The sequence below is a fragment of the Hyla sarda genome, chromosome 6 (assembly GCF_029499605.1).
Source record: "Hyla sarda isolate aHylSar1 chromosome 6, aHylSar1.hap1, whole genome shotgun sequence".
NCBI classification, from domain to species: domain Eukaryota; kingdom Metazoa; phylum Chordata; class Amphibia; order Anura; family Hylidae; genus Hyla; species Hyla sarda.
The window spans coordinates 154,003,240-154,024,103 of record NC_079194.1 but is presented as its reverse complement, the minus strand read 5'-3'; the positions used below and the strand labels follow the sequence as shown (position 1 = coordinate 154,024,103).

The following is a 20,864-nucleotide window of genomic DNA, read 5'->3' as shown; positions in this document are numbered from 1 at the left end:
GAGCAAGCAGTTAGTGGGGTAGAAATGGAGGTTGGAGAAACTAGCCAGGAGGCCCAAGTAGGGAGCTGGGTTAATGTAGTTAGAGGGACTGGAAAGGGGGCAAGGAAAAGGAAGGTCACTTCTGCTTCTGATCTCCCAAGTAAAATTGCCAAGTTGGGCGATGATGCGAGGGCCTCAGTGTCAGAGATGGCAACCCTAGTGGATACTGTTCTCCCTAACAGCCGGGGGAACAGCTCAACTAGTAGTGTGGGGGATGGTAACGCAGGTAGGCCAAGACAGTTAGTTGTGGTAGGGGATTCTATAATCAGGAAGACGGATAGAATAATTTGTCGCCAAGACCACCTCAACCGAATGGTTTGCTGTCTCCCTGGTGCCAGGGTTCGGCATGTGGTGGAAAGGGTGGACAAATTACTAGGGGGGGCTGGGGATGACCCAGCTGTCGTGGTCCATGTGGGAACCAACGACAGAATACATGGTAGGTGGAGGTCCTTGAAGAATAATTACAAGGAACTAGGTGCCAAGCTGAAGGGAAGGACCTCTAAGGTTGTGTTCTCTGGAATACTTCCTGTGCCATGCGCATCGCAGGAAAGACAGCGGGAGCTTAGGGAGTTAAATGCATGGCTTAAGTCGTGGTGTGAGGGGGAAGGGTTTGGGTTTTTAGAGCACTGGGCTGACTTTTCATTAGGGTACAAACTCTATTCTACGGATAATTTGCACCTGAATGGAAGGGGGTCTGCTGTGCTGGGGGAGAGAATCCTGGAAGGGGTGGCTGAGTATTTAAACTAGGTGAGTGGGGGGAGGATAATAAAGCAAAGAAAGCAGACAGTGGGATGGATAGGTTAGAGAGGGGTCAGGACATAATGGCGGGTGGAGAGCAGTCCTGTGGGGGGAGGTTAAGAGCAGTGGATAAGGAGATTCATGCGTTACAAACCAGCTGTAAAAATAAATGTAGCCCGAAAAATTGTAATCCCAATAATTCAAAAAATTCCATTAGCCCCAATAACTCAATAACTACAATAAGCCCCATTAACTCAAAAAATACCGTTAGCCCCAATAACTTAAATAACAACGTTAGACGCAATAACGCAAAAAATCCCATTAGCCCCAATAACTTAAATAATAATGTTAGACCCAATAACTCAAAAAATCCCATTAGCCCCAATAACTTAAATAGTACAATTAGCCCTTATAACTCAAAAAATGACATTAACCCCAATAACTCTGAAAATCCCATTAGTGAGACTACATGTGTAAAACTTAATGGAAATGTAAAGTGTATGTTCATAAATGCCAGAAGCCTAGCAAATAAAATGGGGGAGCTTGAGGCCTTGATACTGGAGGAACATATTGATATAGTTGGGGTCACTGAGACATGGCTGGACTCCTCGCATGACTGGGCTGTCAATCTGCAGGGGTTTACATTGTTTCGCAAGGATAGAATGAACAGAAAAGGTGGTGGAGTCTGTCTGTATGTAAGAAGTGGTATGAAAGCCAGTGTGAACGATGCCATAGTGTGTGATGATTCTGAGGATGTGGAATCATTGTGGGTAGAATTACAAAAGGAGGGAAATACTGAAAAAATAATATTTGGTGTAATCTACAGACCCCCTAATATCACTGAAGAGATAGAAGGTCGGCTGTATAAACAAATAGAGAGGGCCGCCCGGGCAGGTACAGTGGTAATAATGGGAGATTTTAACTATCCAGATATAGATTGGGGCCGGGGGTTGGCTAAAACTACAAAGGGGAGAAAATTCCTAAATTTATTGCAGGATAATTTTATGGGCCAGTTTGTGGAGGACCCAACAAGAAGTGATGCCTTGTTGGATCTGATCATTTCCAACAACGCAGAGCTGGTTGGTAATGTAACTGTGCGGGAAAACCTTGGTAATAGCGACCACAATATAGTTACTTTTGACTTAAAATGTAGAAAACAAAGACAGACGGGGAAAGCAAAAACATATAACTTTAAAAAGGCAAACTTCCCTGGGTTGAGGGCTGCACTACAGGACATAGACTGGGGGGAGGTGTTCTCAAATACTGATACAGAAGGTAAATGGGACATCTTTAAATCAACTCTAAATAACTATACAGCTAAATATATACCAAAGGGGAACAAATATAAACGATTAAAACTAAATCCTACATGGCTGACAAATGAGGTTAAAAGAGCAATAAACAACAAAAAAATAGCCTTCAAAAAATACAAATCTGATGGGTCAGCTATAACATTTAAACAGTACAAGGAGCTTAATAAAATCTGTAAAAATGTAATAAAAACAGCAAAAATTCAAAATGAGAGACAGGTGGCCGAAGAAAGCAAAACTAATCCTAAATATTTTTTTAGATATATAAATACAAAAAAACCAAGGACAGAGCATGTAGGACCCCTTAATAATGATAATGGGGAGGTTGTCACGGGCGATCAAGAGAAGGCGGAGCTACTGAATGGGTTCTTTAGTTCTGTATATACTATGGAAGAAGGAGCTGACATTGGCCAGGTCAGTGCTGGTAACACATCATATAATGTACTGAACTGGCTTAATGTAGAGATGGTACAAGGTAAGTTAAGTAAAGTAAATGTAAGCAAATCTCCAGGGCCGGATGGACTACACCCAAGAGTTCTTAGAGAGGTAAGTCCAGTAATATCTGTACCCTTGTTCATGATATTTAGAGATTCTCTGGTGTCTGGTATTGTGCCAAGGGACTGGCGCAAGGCTAATGTGGTACCAATCTTCAAGAAGGGCTCTAGGTCTTCGCCAGGCAATTATAGACCGGTAAGTCTAACGTGCATTGTGGGTAAATTGTTTGAAGGACTTATAAGGGATTACATTCAGGAATACATAGGGGATAATAGTATTATAAGTGATAGCCAGCATGGGTTTACTAAGGATAGAAGTTGTCAAACCAATCTAATTTGCTTTTATGAAGAGGTGAGTAGAAGCCTTGACAGAGGAATGGCTGTGGATATAGTGTTTCTGGATTTTGCCAAAGCGTTTGATACTGTCCCTCACAGACGTCTGACAGGTAAGTTAAGGTCCTTGGGCTTGGAAACTTTAGTTTGTAACTGGATTGAACACTGGCTCATGGATCGTACCCAGAGAGTGGTGGTAAATGATTCGTACTCTGATTGGTCCCCGGTTATTAGTGGTGTACCCCAAGGTTCAGTACTGGGCCCGCTGCTGTTTAATTTATTTATCAATGATATAGAGGATGGTATTAACAGCTCTGTTTCTATCTTTGCAGATGACACCAAGCTTTGTAGCACGGTACAGTCTATAGAGGATGTGCATAAGTTACAAGATGACTTGGATAGACTAAGTGTCTGGGCATCCACTTGGCAAATGAGGTTCAATGTGGATAAATGTAAAGTTATGCATCTGGGTACTAATAACCTGCATGCGTCGTATGTCTTAGGGGGGATTAAACTGGCAGAGTCACTGGTAGAGAAGGATCTGGGTGTACTTGTAGATCACAGACTACAGAATAGCATGCAATGTCAGGCTGCTGCTTCCAAAGCCAGCAGGATATTGTCATGTATCAAAAGAGGCATGGACTCAAGGGACAGGGACATAATACTCCCCCTTTATAAAGCATTGGTACGGCCTCACCTGGAATATGCTGTTCAGTTTTGGTCGCCTGTTCATAAAAGGGACACTGCAGAGTTGGAAAGGGTGCAGAGACGTGCGACCAAACTAATATGGGGCATGGAACATCTTAGCTATGAGGAGCGATTAAAGGAGTTACAATTGTTTAGTCTTGAGAAGAGACGTTTAAGGGGGGATATGATAAACGTATATAAGTATATTAATGGCCCATACAAAAAATATGGAGAAAAACTGTTCCAGGTTAAACCCCCCCAAAGGACGAGGGGGCACTCCCTCCGCCTGGAGAAGAAAAGGTTTAGTCTAAAGGGGCGGCACGCCTTCTTTACCGTGAGGACTGTGAATTTATGGAACGGTCTACCTCAGGAACTGGTCACAGCAGGAACAATTAACAGCTTTAAAACAGGGTTAGATACATTCCTGGAACAAAATAACATTAAAGCTTATGCAGAATTATAAAACTACATCCCTTTCCCTTATCCCCTTACATCCTTCCCTTCAATCCCCTGGTTGGACTTGATGGACGTATGTCTTTTTTCAACCATACTAACTATGTAACTATGTAACTATGTCTCGGATGACCCCCAGTGAGGAACCACCTGTCGAAGACGTGTGGGAAGACGTGGAGATGCCTACATTTTATCAACGGTTTGTGAACCAGAATGTTGTCACCGCCCACATGGACGGTGAACCCAGTTCCGAGAAGGTTAAAGACCTGTACACCTGGAAGACTCTTCAAGATGAAAGTTGAGTTATGGGGGAACTTTGGATTACCTTCTGGCCAAAAAGGTACCAACCCATCTACGATGGGCCCAGCGTGACTATGAGTTGAAACGTTTGTGGCGGACAGCCTGTCTATGTGGACGCCACCAAGGTCGGGTGTAATCCTCTCACTCTGGTCTCCCACTGGGCAATCAGGACCGGACCCAGTCCACATCATCGCCAGACCAGTTACTTCCACATTGTTGACCACCTACTACCGAGGAGTCCTCAGCTACCCGGTTACCCACCTACAAGATCAATGTGCTTCTAACGGAACTGTGTCTAGTATACAAAGTAGTAACCGAGTTATCTCAATGTGTAGAGCGTATATACAACGCCTATGCGACAGAGCTCCAGCCTCTCTGTTCAATAGTTCATGATTAGACACACATGTATAGGGCGCAACTCCAGCTGACACGCCGGCAACAGAATTTTAGGTGAGTATACACATGAATGTTCTGACTCACGATTTAGTAGAAAGTTTCTTTCTGGTTTATTCAAGTATATTTGGGTATTGTCTCGCAGGACATCAGGTTAGCAGCATGATATGCAAGCAGCAAAGGTGGATACAAGCTCCGTGCTCCCTTCAGTCATGGCCCAACGTTTCAGGGGCAAGCCCCCTTAGTCATGCGCAATGACTGCCCGAACATGAGCGATTAAATAGAAGTCAAACAGCTGAAAAATATTAACCCTTTATAAAATTCATCATTATGCGCATAAATATTTATCATTAGGGTACAACTGTAAACTACTATAAAAATACATTGAAATTACAACATTCATTCATCCCTCTCGGTGTAAGTGTGTCCGTTTCAGATTTGATACGGAGTTTTATCTCCAAAAACATGGCGTTTCAATGGGGTCCTCTGTGGCCTCATCTTTAGCTAATATATTCATGTCTAAATTTGAAGATCAATATGTTTTTTCCACAGGATTGTTGGACCCGTGGTCGATGTGGGTTCGCTACGTCGACAACGTGTTTATGTTATGGCGTGATACAGAAGAATCATTACTAGATTTTGTCAGCAAATTAAATCAGGCACATGAGAGCATTAAATTCACCCTTTCCTACAATAAATCTAGGATACATTTCTTAGACGTAGAGGTGACAAAAACAGGGACTAGCTGTTCCACTACACTTTATACAAAGCCGACTGTTCGGAATAATATGCTACATAAAAATAGTTACCATGCTCCCAATATCTTTAATAGTCTACCCCGAAGTCAGTTTATAAGAGCTCGTTGTATTACAAGTACAGACATAGAATATGAAAAAACTAGCGAGCAGATCGCAAATAAATTTATTGTGAAAGGTTATAATAAACATAAAATCCAGAAAGAGAAAATAAGGCAACTAACAAGAGAACAATTGAGGACTAGATCAACTAGAAAAGAGAAAGATAAGAAACAGATTTTATACGTAGGTACGTACGATAAAAGGAGTAAGATGGTTAAAAACACGATTCAAAAATATTGGGGATTATTAAGAAATTATGAAAAATACGGACATCTGTTTTATACAGCACCTATGTATGTACATAAAAAAGGCAAATTTATTGGAGATCAACTAATTAAAAGTGATATCGTTAAAAAGAAAAAAGATAGACAAACTTTTTTGGCTGCTAAGAAGTATGGCACATACCCTTGCCTCTCGTGCTCGAATTGTAATAATATCATCAAAGGGGACAATGTCACCCATCCAAGTAAAGGGAATAAAAGCAAAGGCTTTTTTACTTGTAATTCTGACAATGTCGTTTATTTATTAAAATGCCCGTGCGGCAAAGGGTATGTAGGCCAAACTTCTCGAAATGTAAAAACTAGGATTACTGAACATAAGTCAGCTATTAGAAAAACGTTAAAGAAATCTGTACAAGACCTAACAGATAGCGTACCCACTAAATATGGAGAAACCACCGTAGCCCGACATTTTAAAGAGGCAGAACACCAAATTTCTGAACTTAGATGGCAGGTGTTAGAACAGGTCCCTATTCAGACCAATGAAGATTTAAACCGCAAACGTCTGCTACAGCGGGAAACGTTCTGGATAACAGAACTGGACACACTTACACCGAGAGGGATGAATGAATGTTGTAATTTCAATGTATTTTTATAGTAGTTTACAATTGTACCCTAATGATAAATATTTATGCGCATAATGATGAATTTTATAAAGGGTTAATATTTTTCAGCTGTTTGACTTCTATTTAATCGCTCATGTTCCGGGCAGTCATTGCGCATGACTAAGGGGGCTTGCCCCTGAAACGTTGGGCCATGACTGAAGGGAGCACGGAGCTTGTATCAACCTTTGCTGCTTGCATATCATGCTGCTAACCTGATGTCCTGTGAGACAATACCCGAATATACTTGAATAAACCAGAAAGAAACTTTCTACTAAATCGTGAGTCAGAACATTCATGTGTATACTCACCTAAAATTCTGTTGCCGGCGTGTCAGCTGGAGTTGCGCCCTATACATGTGTGTCTAATCATCTTCTAACGGAACTATCCATATTTCTGCCACCTATCCTCTCATATATCCTCTATGAAGATTATCCAGTTTACGTCTCTACAACATTATTGACAGACATTTATCAAGCAATTTAGTTGCATTTTTTTTTACTAAAAATGTTGCACAAATGTCGCACCTGCGACTACGCGATTTTTCGTGCAACATTTTGACTGGAAAGCGAGAAAAGCAAGTTTTCCAAAACTTAACTATGTAGTAATAATTTGAAAATGGACTACGGGTAGTCTGGTATTTATTAACTGCGATAAAAAAAAAGGTTAAGAATCACAACAAGGTTAAAAATTTACTAAATTTACTCCAGCTCAAACATGGAGCAGAAAAAGCCACTACCAAAGTAAAAAAGAAAAAATTCCTTACGTGAAAGAAAATTATCAACAGGCTGAAACCAGTTGATAAATTAGTCACACATAAGCAAAAAAAGTTAAGAAAAAAGTACTAAAAAAAGGAATACATAAGCAAAAATTGATAAAGGTCCCTCTTTGTCAGTAAGAAAATGGACAAGGCCTGACAAAAGCAACACGATGATTATAATCGCCATGCCTCAGCCAAACCACTCCAGGTGGGCGACAAAGTCTGGCTACGGAAGTTCCTGAGAATGGACAAATTGGACTCCATCTGGGAAACAGAGCCCTACACTGTGATGGTTATATCCTTTCCCGAGACCGATGTGTACGAAGTTCAGAAGCCTGGGTATGAGCCACAAGTCGTCCACCAAAATCGTATCAAGATCTACCTAAAGGAAGACCTACCATTACTTCCACCACCGCCTTCTCCAGATGTCAGACCTGCAAGGGAATATGTTCCTGGCGAAGGGATCCATCCCTCCATGGATTTCCCTATGTTCTCTCCCAGTCAGCCAGCGTTCGTCTGTTTACCTCCAGCACCAGGACTGGTCCAGCTAGCGTTAGTCAACATGCCAGTTCCTGCTCTATCACCGTGGGCTCCAGCTTATACCTGTTTCCAGAGTGCCAACAATAGCTCCAGCTTCTCCAATTCAAGTAACATGCTCAGAGAGAGAGAGAGTGTCTAGTGTCCTGAAGAGACTAAAGCCTAAAGCCTACCACGCAGCCATGCTTCCACAAGTCCACTACCCCACAGGTGAACGTCAAAACTTGGTAAGCTACAAACGGGGTGAAGTCTGTCTAGTCAGTCCTAGTCAAGTCAGTCAAGATCAGTCTGTGTCAAGTCAGCGTGGGCCTGCAGCAATTTGTCAAAGTCCACTACAAGTCCCAGTGAGCCCTAAGTCTCTGAAGTCACTGGTTACCTCCTTGGCCTGGATTAGCTGTTAAGACTGTTACACCTGTTTACCTCAGTAAAGCTGTCGTTGTTCCGTAACTTGGCGTCAGAGTCATTATTGGCCCCCGTGCCTAGCCCAGGATCCAGCAGTATACCTTTGGGTGGTGTAGAGGTAAAAACCATGCCCTGGCATCAAGAACACAAGGGGGTAATGCCATCTGCCCCTAGGGTAATAACATCTGCCCTCCATCACACCCTCACCACAATTACAAGTGGTTATCTTACATCCCTGCATTTGAGGAGTTATTTTTCCAGCATTTGGATACAGATGACTGTGAGCTGTGGTAAGAGACCATAACTCGCAGGACTAGTACCATCCCATCAACATCCATTCACTCCACGCTCCTGGTTTGACAAACATTTTCACTAGCAGCCAAGTATCCCAGTAGTCTGCACTACACAGAACCCACACCTTACCCCATTTAGAGTAACCCTTTGCTGTTTAGTGCCTGGTACAATGGTTACAGTTTTCAGAATGTAATGCAACAAAGCAAGCACTAAATATGAAGAGAATGCTGGGGGATGTCAGCTCTAAAACCTGTAAAATTGTGAATGCACACACACTCATGCATTACCTTTGTAATAGTTGCCTCTCAGCCACTGGGTTGAAGCTTAAATGTGACAAAGCGATGGAAGCGGAACCTCTCACTTGCTGCGATGGGCTGGACAGCAGTGGACACAACAAATTCACAATATCAATAGAAACCATAGCTGCAGAGAGACCTACGAACAAAATATAACAAGGATGTCAGGAGAATATTGCTATATACAGCAGACTTCTAATGATTCCCTACCTCAACCTATTTTGTGTGAGAAGACATCAAAGAATGACCTAGCAGGATTTTTTTTCTCTTAAACTCTTGTTTAGGGCTGGGCGGTATGACCAAATGTGTGTATCATGGTATTTTTTTAAACTTTTGGCAGTTCCACAGTATATAACGGTATTTCCTAGCCCCCCCCCCCCCCATATTAATTATCAGCCCACATCCCCATCAGGGAAAATACTCACATATCACCTGCAAGCCCTTTCCTCCTCGTCCTGTTTGTTGCGGCCGCCGGCGCTGACACTCTATACTGTGCGGTATCGCTATTCCCGGGCTGCAAAAGGTAAACAAAATAAACTTTAACGCACCTACGTCGGCCTTATGCTGGGGACGGGAACATCGGAGAGCTGTCAGCCTATCACCAGCTGCAGCGATGTTCCGCCTTGGTTGGTGATAGGCTGAGCCCACTGTCATGTAAGGAGCCGGCTTCTCACATGACAGTGGGCTCAGCCTATCACCGGCCAAGACGGAACATCGCTGTGGCTGGTGATAGGCTGACAGCTCTCCGACGTTCCCCCCCCCCCCCCCCCCCCCCAAGGAAACAAGTGAGGCCGGTACCGGACCAACGGGAGGTGAGTTAAAGTTTTTTTTGTTTCATTTTTGCAACCCAGGCATAGGGATACCGCATATAGAGCAGTGGTCTCCAACCTGCGGACCTCCAGATGTTGCAAAACTACAACTCCCAGCATGCCCGGACAGCCAACGGCTGTCCGGGCATGCTGGAAGTTGTAGTTTTGCAACATCTGGAGGTCCACAGGTTAGAGACCACTGGTATATAGTGTCAGCATCGGCGGCAACAACAAACAGGACGAGGAGGGCAGCGCATGTGGGTGACATGTGAGTAGTACCCTGATGGGGACAACGCTGGGCTAATAATTAATTGGGGGGGCAGAACAGCACTCGAGGTCACATAGGATTAGTTTCCCATTAGAGTAGCGCTGGGCTGATTCATTCATTCATTGCCGAGCGGGAGGGGCCAAACCGGTATTGTGGCATGGGTTAAAATTCATATCGTGCAGCACAAAAATTTCGGTACTCGGTATGAACCGGTATACCGCTCAGCCCTACTCTTGTTTAAGATCACTTGGACTTTTATAGGCAACATCTGTATAGATAATAGGATCACGCTATTCACAATAGATAATATATAAAACTCCCCTTATCCTCCTTACTGCACATTGGTCTTTGCACATAGCATGCCTAGTCCCATGGAAGTCAATAATTCAGCTCCAGACTATTGTATCCTATGGTCCATGTAGTCCCTGTAAATCATGTTTCTAATTGCTGTTAACAGAGCAAAACAATAGCTTAGGCAATACGACTGCCCCAATAATAATGTGCAAAAATTATTTTAAAATCAGAAAAAAGAAACATAATAGAATTTATATAATTTTTTTTATATTCAGTAAAAAATATTGATGACACATTACCTTTAAATCCACTGAAGACTGCAATCTCCTTAAAAAAAAAGGGGGTCTGGAAACTCTAATATATATATTTAATGTTACACATGTTACCTGCCCGAGTAAGTGACAACCTGGCTACACAGTCTGCAGCCAGTGCCAGGGTGTCATAGGGTTGTGTAGTCTCCAGTAACCCGACAAGTGTCTGTATACCAAGAGCACAAGTATATGATGGCTTCTGATCAGAAATGATGGGTGCCAACACCACCAACTGCAAGAGAAATACTATTCACAGTCACACTAATAATAATAGTTACAAATTCTATATAATAAAGATAATTGAAGGGTTATTCAAAGAGGTCCTACAGCGTAATCTCCTTTTACATGGGCCAATGCTGTTATTAAACTGATCAAATGTTTCATGCAGGCCAAAAAAATCATCTTTTGGGTGCAGCACATGTGGTGTCCCAGCACCAAAGCTGCCCTGTGGGCTGCGGACCTCCTCGGGCAGACCTGCGGCACAGGTGTTGGGCCCACTAAGAGACTGGTTGTCATATTTAAAGGGGTATTCCAGTAAAAAAAAAGCATATTTTTTCATATCAACTGGCTCCAGAAATTTAAACGGATTTGTAAATTACTTCTATTAAAAAATCTTAATCCTTCCAGTACTTATCAGCTGATGAAGTTGAGTTGTTGTTTTCTGTCTGACAACAGTGCTCTCTGCAGATACCTCTGTCTGTCTGTCTGGCTAAGGAAATGCTCAGAGCAGCAGAGGTTTGCTATGGGGATTTGCTCCTACTCTGGAAAGTTCCTGAGACAGACAGAGGTGTCAGCAGAGAGCACTGTGGTCAGACAGAAAACAACAAATCAACTTCAGCAGCTGATAAGTACTGGAAGGATTAAGATATTTTAATAGAAGTAATTTACAAATCAGTTTAAGGCTCCTTTCACACTATGAGCATTCATCCGTTATCAAACATCCGATTTCAGTGTAAAAACAGATGTATAATAACGAATGAAATAACGGGTGCTAACGGCTGAATAAATATTCATCCGTTAAGACCTGTTATACCATCAGTCATGTATGGCCGTTTTAACACCTCTCCCTATAGACTCCCACAGCTGGGACTACTACTACTCCCATCATGGAACAGATTCCTTTCCATGATGGGAGTAGTAATTCCCTGGCTGCGGGAGTCTTCGGTGGGGTCTTTAAAATGAACATTTTGAGTGGCAGCGGGGGCCATATGTATATTAAAAGCGCTGTGGGGGACCAGATATATAGCGCTGCAGGGGGGGCAGACATATAGCCTAAATATCTAGCCCCCCAGCTTATTTATAATATGCCTCCCGCAGCGCATTAATAAAGATATGACCCCCACCAGCGCATTTATATATATACCCCCCGCTGGTGCATTTATATATACCCCCGCAGCGCATAAATAAACATATGACCCCCGCCAGCACATTTATATATATATATATATATATATATACCCCGCAGCACATGTGCCACAATATACCACTGCAGCGCTATGAATGAAAAGTATATCTATCAGCAGCGCATAGTGCCAGCAGCCGTCCGGCCGATGATGCTGATAGAAATACTTTTCATACATAGTGCTGCGGTGGCATATGTATATAGAAGCGCTGTGGTGGGGCAGATAACGCTATATGTCTGCCCCCCCAGGTGCATCTACATATATATACCCCTGCAGCGCTATGTATGAAAAGTATTTCTATCAGCATCATCGGCCGGACGGCTGCTGGCACTATGCGCTGCTGATGGAAATACTTTTTACTCATAGCGCTGCAGTAGCATATTATGACAAATGCGCTGCAGGGGGTATATATATATATATATATATATGCGCTGGCGGGGGTCATATGTTTATTCATGCGGTGCGGTGGGTATATATATATATAATGTGCTGGTGGGGTGTATATATATATATATATATGTATAAATGCGGCTGGGGGGGTCATATCTTTATTAATGCATCGGCGGGGGGGGTATATATATATAAATGCGATGGCAGGGGTCATATCTTTATTAATGCGCTGCGGGGGGCATATTATAAATGCGCTGGGGGTTAGATATATATAGGCTATATGTCTGCCCTCCCTGCAGCGCTATATATTGTTACGCCGAGCGCTCCGGGTCCCCGCTCCTCCCCGGAGCGCTCACGGCGTCTCTCTCCCTGCAGCGCCCCGGTCAGTCCCGCTCGCGAATCGCGTCCCAAGTCACTTACCTGTCCCGGTCCCCGGCTGTCATGCTCTGGCGCGCGCGGCTCCGCTCTCTAGGGCGCGCGCGCGCCAGCTCTCTAGATTTAAAGGGCCAGTGCACCAATGATGGTGCCTGGCCCAATCTTCCCAATTAGCTTGATTAGTTTCCACCTGTGCACTCCCTACTTATACCTCACTTCCCCTGCACTCCCTCGCCGGATCTTGTTGCCCTTGTGCCTAGTGAAAGCGTTCCCTTGTGTGTTCCTAGCCTGTGTTCCAGACCTCCTGCCGTTGCCCCTGACTACGATCCTTGCTGCCTGCCCTGACCTTCTGCTACGTCCGACCTTGCTCTTGCCTTATCCCTTGTACCATGCCTTTCTCAGCAGTCAGAGAGGTTGAACCGTTGCCGCTGGATACGACCTGGTTGCTACCGCCGCTGCAAGACCATCCCGCTTTGCGGCGGGCTCTGGTGAAAACCAGTAGCTACTTAGAACCGGTCCACCGACACGGTCCTCGCCAAACCCTCTCTGACACAGAGGATCCACCTCCAGCCTGCCGAGCCGTGACAGTAGATCCGGCCATGGATTCCGCTGAGGTGCCGCTGTCAAGTCTTGCCGACATTTCCACGGTGATCGCCCAGCAATCCCTAATGGTCACCCAACGAAATCACCAGCTGTCATACTTGACCACCGTGACACAGCAACTTCAGTCACAGATACAGCAGCTGCTGCCGCAGATACAGCTACTTCAGTCACAGACACAGCAGCTGCAACAGCAACAACCATCTCCTCCGCCGGCTCCTGCAGCTCCTCCGCAGCGACCGGCCGCTCCCAACCCCTGCTTGTCCCTGCTGGACAAATTTGATGGGGACTCTAGACTCTGCCGTGGTCTCCTGCCTGGGAAGGCCCTGCCATGTGCCACACCGCTCGGAGCACCTCTCTCACAGTATCCTTTGCAATCCACCCCTGTGTCTCCCGCCGAGGAGGCTATGCAAGTGGATCGGTCTCGCCTGACCCCTGAAGAGAGGACTCGCCGCAGAAAGAAAGAAGATTTACTTCTATACTGCACTGTGCGATTGAGCATGGAACTGTATCTCGGAAAAATTGAACTTTTTGTTTTGCCCAAATGCTCCTCTGAAGTCCTCCTCGGTCTGCCATGGTTCCAACGACACTCCTCTACCCTTGTCTGGACCACCGGGGAGATCTTGAGCGGGGGTGCTTCTTGCCACAGAAAATGCCTCACGTCTGCTCCCAGTCCCGTCAGTCAAACCTCTGTGTCTCCTCCTTTACCTGGTCTCCCCAAGGCCTATCTGGACTATGCTGTGTCTCCTCCTCACAGCCCCCGTCCTGTTAACACTCTGCCCCGTGCCAAGCTTGACCCTCTTCCCTCCCTCCCCACCCCCACGCCTTCTTGTGTGCCCGCTGTTGATGTGGTTTCCCGGGGCTTCGCCACCATCTGGAAAAAGACTCTAAAGTCCCTCATACTAGCCTCATCCCGGGTAAAGAAGCTTGCCGAAGAAAAAAGAAGAACTCCTCCTGTTTTTGTGTGGCTCTCCACCAAGTATATCCGCTTCCGTGTCCCCAGTTTTAATCTCGGACCACGTTATCTTGGACCCTTTGTACTTGAGTGCTCAGAGGAGAGATCTTGGGAACCTGAGGACAACATCCTGGACAAAAGTCTTATCCTCAGGTTCTCAGGCTCCAAGAAGAGGGGGAGACCCAAGGGGGGGGGGGGGTACTGTTACGCCGAGCGCTCCGGGTCCCCGCTCCTCCCCGGAGCGCTCACGGCGTCTCTCTCCCTGCAGCGCCCCGGTCAGTCCCGCTGACCGGGAGCGCTGCACTGACATGGCCGTCGGGGATGCGATTCGCACAGCGGGACGCGCCCGCTCGCGAATCGCGTCCCAAGTCACTTACCTGTCCCGGTCCCCGGCTGTCATGCTCTGGCGCGCGCGGCTCCGCTCTCTAGGGCGCGCGCGCGCCAGCTCTCTAGATTTAAAGGGCCAGTGCACCAATGATGGTGCCTGGCCCAATCTTCCCAATTAGCTTGATTAGTTTCCACCTGTGCACTCCCTACTTATACCTCACTTCCCCTGCACTCCCTCGCCGGATCTTGTTGCCCTTGTGCCTAGTGAAAGCGTTCCCTTGTGTGTTCCTAGCCTGTGTTCCAGACCTCCTGCCGTTGCCCCTGACTACGATCCTTGCTGCCTGCCCTGACCTTCTGCTACGTCCGACCTTGCTCTTGCCTTATCCCTTGTACCATGCCTATCTCAGCAGTCAGAGAGGTTGAGCCGTTGCCGGTGGATACGACCTGGTTGCTACCGCCGCTGCAAGACCATCCCGCTTTGCGGCGGGCTCTGGTGAAAACCAGTAGCTACTTAGAACCGGTCCACCAACACGGTCCATGCCAAACCCTCTCTGACACAGAGGATCCACCTCCAGCCTGCCGATCCGTGACATATATCTTGCCCCCCACAGCGCTTTTAATATACATATGGCCCCCACTGCCACTCACAATGTTCATTTTAAAAACCTCGCCAGGAGCCCTGAATGGCTCCTTGGTACCGACCATTCAGGGCTCCCCGCGGGGGATTTAAAAATGAAAGTTAAAACATACGATACATCGCAGGGTTGCGGACCATACCACACGCTCCCCTGCTTAATAACTTATGATCGCATTGGGTCTCAGAAGTGAAACCCAATGCGATCAATCCCTCAGCCCCTGTACTACAACCCCCATGACGGAACAGGCTCGGTTCCATGATGGAGGTAGTAGTACAAACACTAATGTAGCCTCCCCAGCTGTCTGCAGACTCCCACAGCCAGGGATTTATTACTCCCATCATGGAAACAAGGGAGTAATAGTAGTCTCTTAGCAATGCAGGAGTCTGCTGATGTCACCTCTTCTGAGCATGCTCAGAAGTAATAACGGATATTATAAACAAGGTTAAAAATAACAGCCGGTAATTTACCCATTTCTTGTGACAGAAGCAAAATTAGTGCATGTCCCGTCTTTTCTTCGGTCACAAATAACGTCCGTTATTCATGACGGGCTATAACGGGTCATGATGTATAATCAAAATATCCCATAGACTTGAATGGAATTTTGTAACAGACATTTAAAGGAGAACTCCAGACCATAAAAATTGTCCCACATAGTGCCGGCAGTAAAAAAATAAAGATATACATACCTTCCTCCGCTCCCCCGGGGCCTCCGGTAACCGGCTCCGATCTCCGCCGCGATCCACTTCCTGGTTGCCGGTCGTCGGATGAATCAGCCAATCACCAGCCGCAGCGCAGTCCAAATCGGGTGGCGCAAGACTGAGTGGCAGTGTGAAAACGCTTCAGGACACAAAATTCTTCACTACACCGGCACCTGCGGCCGGGGCCAAAAACGTCACACTGCCGCTCAGCCTATGGCTGACCGAGTCGGGCTGCGCTGCGGCTGGTGATTGGCTGATTCATCTGACCACCCTCAACCAGGAAGTAGATCGAGATGGAGACCGGAGCCGGTTACCGGAGGCCCCGGGGGAGCGGAGGAAGGTATGTACATCTTTATTTTTTTACTGCCGGCACTATGGGGGACACTTTTCATGGTCTGGAGTTCTCCTTTAACATCCGTTATTAAGGCTTTTCTAATGGATGTTTATAACGGATCTTTTAACGGAACAACTTTATAGTGTGAAAGCAGCCTAACTTGCTGGAGCCAGTTGATATGAAAAAAATATTTTTTTTAATTGGAAAACCCCTTTAATATGTTTGAACACTTTACCAAATGTTTATTATATTTCTCATGTGCACTGTAAAATATGTTATTTACATGTGTTCTACCTTTAGGAGCAGAAGAGCAGTGTAAACCTATGTGATCCTGCCTGCCCAATGAGAACCCCTAAATTGTGAGCTATATAGAGTAGTGGGGAGGAGCTGCCCGAGTTCTAGTTTAGTTTCTGCTGGTGCTCAAGTGTGGTAAAGGTGTGAAGTGGTGTGTGGAGAAGCTCTGAGGGAATTTCATAACAAATCTCTTCTGAAATCCTATCCATCCATTCTGCAAGGGATCCCCCGTACAGTGAAAAGTCAAGCCCTTACAGAACCTTGTCAGAACCTTAGCGACCTGGAAAAATCTTCAGTCTCATATCAAGTCAGTATTAATCAATTGGGTGAAAACCACCACCTTGTCCCAGCAAGGCAACAGGGCTCTCAAAGGGTTACACTGCGTCCCCTCCACTCTACTCCATACTGTTGATGTGTAATAACATCTGCACCATGCTCAGTAAAAGACAGTTATCATTAACCCAATGTTGGTGTGTTTCTTTATTCCTTATGTCTGGCCAAGGAGAAGCTGTCTCCAACCTCGGACCGTGTATAGGCTAACGGTGCCCTGGCGTCACAAAGTGATCAGGTATTCCTAGCACCCCCGTGTCATCACAAACATCTCTCCATGTAAACAGGGGCCATGCTGCCGACAATAAAGAAAGAGAATGGCCCAATGTTTGCACAGCTGTTTACTCCTGACAACTGGCCTGTGTAAAGCGCGCTGATCAGATCTAGCACATTCACATGCACCATGTGACGGCGTGGGGCCTATATAAAGATGGCGGATGCACCCAACGCCAGCTCCTGGTGAAGAGTTGGGTTGAAATGTGGTGTCCCAGCACCAAAGGCTGTCCTAAGACTTCAGGCTGCTTCGGGCAGACCTGCAGCACAAGTGTTGGGCGCACTGGAGAACTGATTGTTATATTAACTATGTTTCAGCACTTTACCAAGAATTCATATATATTTTTTAATTATGTTGTTGTTGTTATCCTTATGTATGCTATTTATGTGTTACTGTGCCTTTGACCAGAGGAGCAGTGTACCCCATGTGACCCTGCCTTTCAATGGGAATCCATAAATTCTTTCCATATAGTGTAGTGGGGGGGAGGGATGAGTTGCCCCAGTGGAATCTAAGACTAGTCTGAGAAAGTGTGGTAAAGGTGTAAGGTGTGTTGTGTGCTCTAAGGGAAGGCCCAGGTTGTTTTGGCCCGTGTATCGAATTACTATATAGTGACTTGGTGTTCACAATCGGCAATAATCTGCCTGTGTAAAGGGACCGTAATAGAGATAGTTTCAACTTGCTGATGTTAATAAATAAAACCAGTCAGGTTTTATTTACATGTTTTGCAGCATATCTGTGACAGACCTAAAGCCCTGTTCATCTTTGTTCATGAATATAGGGAGGGTTGAAAATCTGAGTGACAACCCCTATGGATACTGCAATGATTAATGTATGTCACCTGTGTAGGTTATACCTTAAAGCGTGCCTGAACATTCAGGATAAGCTGTCCTTTGTGTACATGAGGAGTTGCAGTATGTTTGGTCATTATATAACTTGTATATGCCATTTTACACCAGTTTTCTGCTTTGGAAGCCCAATCTCTAACTTTTAGTTGCCCTAGAAGTAGTGGGTAGACCCTAACCTCTATGAAGACTCCCATACGCTGCAGGATCCTGCTCCTCTATATCTGTTTAGTACACCCTCCAAAGAATATCATTATCTCGAGATAATTTATTTCTTTAATTTGCAGCATTGTTATAGTGCACACAAAAGCCTCTCTGCTAGACAAGTAAGGCAGCAGTAGTATAAATGGTGTACATTTAGCCTTGGGGCCCTGGAGTTTAAGGCCCAGTTGGTAATGTGTTTTAATTTACTATCCACTGTGTTGCCTTTGCTATGAATGGATATTAATAGCAGGGATTGCCAAGTCTATTTCATGGTTTCTATGCATTTTATGAGTTGAGGCTGTAGGACATTGGAGTCATTCACTATAAATCTTGTAGCTCGACTGCTCAGTGACCCCTGTGATCTCTATACATGTACGTAACTCTCTGTAGCAACAGGTAGCATGCATTCCACTGATCTATGGAAACAGACAGTTCCGCTTGTAAAAACCCTTTAGAAATGTAACTTTTTTGGATTAAATTATGTCCATCTAATTGTAAAATACAATGTTTGATTATCTGCTGTTAAAAGACTGGTGATGTGCACAGTTGACTACTGACATATCATTGATGTAACTATCTGTACACAATGTTCTTGGGTGGGTCATGCTTGGGCGATTAGGCTTGAAAAATGTATGCAATGGTAAGCAACACTTTAGTTCTGTTCTTTGTACAAATATTGCGCGGGATGTAAACTCATTCTAACTGTTGCAGATACAGTATCTTGTAAGGTTTGTCCCTTTGATAACCAGAAGAGGATATTATCTTGTACCTGGAATGCTGTGGACGTCCTGTGATTCTGATTGGTTGATTCTAAGAGTTTGGCAAAGTCTCTCCACACCAATCCTCCATTCTGAATAATCTCCTTTTGTTGACTTGTACTTTTAAAAGCAAAGGTAGCCAAAGCTTCTCCAGCAGTCAGGCAAACCTCTTCATCAGATGAGTGCAACAAGTGGAGGATGTAAGAGTAACTGAAGCCTGAGCCTTTCCCAATGAGCTCTAGATTCTCACTATGCCCTGGAAAAATTACAGGAGACCCACATGGCTTATTGCAGCTGACCCATAACAACAAATGGAATTGACAAATCTTGAGGGTGTGTTCACACATTCAGGTTTTTTTAATTGTAATTATTGAATACAAGGCCAAGACTGGATTTCAAAAGAGAAGTCTGTCTTTCTCTTATATGACAAAGAAACAAGAAGTTGTCTCGGCACTGCTCAATCTGTACACGGACTGCAAAGTGGATACGGGGATCAGGGTTTCTGCTGGGGGAACTCGGGTGGTGCTCAGACTATATGCACAGTTCAATGAAACTTGTTAGTAGAAAAGTAGAAAAACAGTCGGCAGCTCACCACGCTTGTTCACGTGAGATCCTTCTTGATTGCGGCATACTCACAAATCAATGCAGGGGAGAGACTGACAAGATGGGGGGTACAAGAGGTTGCCCACCTGTTGTACCCCCCGTCTTGTCAGTCTCTCCCCTGCATTGATTTGTGAGTATGCCGCAATAAAGAAGGATCTCACGTGAACAAGCATGGTGAGTTGCCAACTGTTTTTCTACTTTTCTACTATCAAGTTTCTCTTATATGATCTCACATAAATGAGTATACCCTCACATTTTTGTAAATATTTTACTTTATTATACTATATGTACTATGTCACAACACTGGAGAAATGACACTCTGCTACAATATAAAGTAGTCAGTGTACAGCCTGTATAACAGTGTTTAATATTGTGTCCACTCAGAATAATTTAACACGCAGCTATTAGTATCTAAACCATGGCAACAAAAGTGAGTGGGCCCAAAGTGTCACTATTTTGTGTGGTCACTATTATTTTCCGGCCTCTTGGTTATGGAATTCACTGGAGCTTTAATGCTACTCTTCCACTCCTCCATGACAACATCACAGAGCTGGTGGATGTTACAGACCTTGTGCTCTTCACCTTCCATTTCAGGATGCCCCACAGATGCTTAATAGGGTTTAGGTCTGGAGACATGCTTGGCCAGTCTATCACCCTCAGCTTCTTAAGCTAAGCAGTGGCCGTCTTGGAGGTGTGTTTGGGGGTTGTTATTATGCTGAAATGCTGCCCTGTGGCCCAGTCTCCGAAGGAAAAGGATCATGTTCTTCTTCAGTATATCACAGTACATGTTGGCATTCATGGTTCTCTCAATTAACTGTAGTTCCCCAGTGCCAGCACCACTTATGCAGCCCCAGAGCATGGCACTTCCACCACCATTCTTGACTGTGGGCAAGACACACTTGTCTTAGTAAAATGATAAAATCAGACATCTTATGCCCTTTCCTTTGGATAGGGGATAAGATGTCTAGGGGTGGAGAACCCCTTTAAATATATAACTACCCCTTTACGATAAAACCTGAATAAACATAAATGTCCAACCTTCACCTTTCCACTGATATCACTTGTTGACCTTAATGAAAGGATAAAGTTATTGCAGATTTATTTCTTTATGAATTATCTGAAAACACTCAATTATTTAGCCTCTTTCTGTATTGCGCTCTTAACCGCTGTGTGTTTATGTGTCTCAGGGTTCACATTAGACAAAACAATATCAAATGCATGTACACACTTGCTTAATAATCAGGGAACCTATTTTAGTGACGATAAATCAATTTCTGTGAGCCCTGGAAACCATTAACTAACATGTCATGCTCTGCTGCAGAACACTCTTCATAGTAACCATAGTGAGGGTCAGAAAAATATTACGTGACAGTTATAACTGGTT

General features: G+C 44.8%; 1 protein-coding gene across 6 annotated transcripts in view; it reads right to left on the bottom strand.

Moving 5' to 3' along the window:
* Window positions 1-20,864, bottom strand: part of ANKAR (ankyrin and armadillo repeat containing) — a 95,544-nt gene that overhangs the window by 14,169 nt on the left and 60,511 nt on the right. For 5 of the 6 annotated variants that reach the window (XM_056525594.1, XM_056525596.1, XM_056525593.1 and 2 more), the window contains 3 exons: window positions 18,889-19,133; window positions 10,531-10,687; window positions 8,765-8,912 (listed from right to left, as the gene is read on the bottom strand). In XM_056525594.1, the coding sequence (XP_056381569.1) occupies window positions 8,765-8,912; window positions 10,531-10,687; window positions 18,889-19,133 (550 nt within the window). Of the gene's footprint in view, window positions 1-8,764; window positions 8,913-10,185; window positions 10,298-10,530; window positions 10,688-18,888; window positions 19,134-20,864 lie in introns of those variants that run through there. The other variant, XR_008845096.1, reaches the window with a different exon arrangement.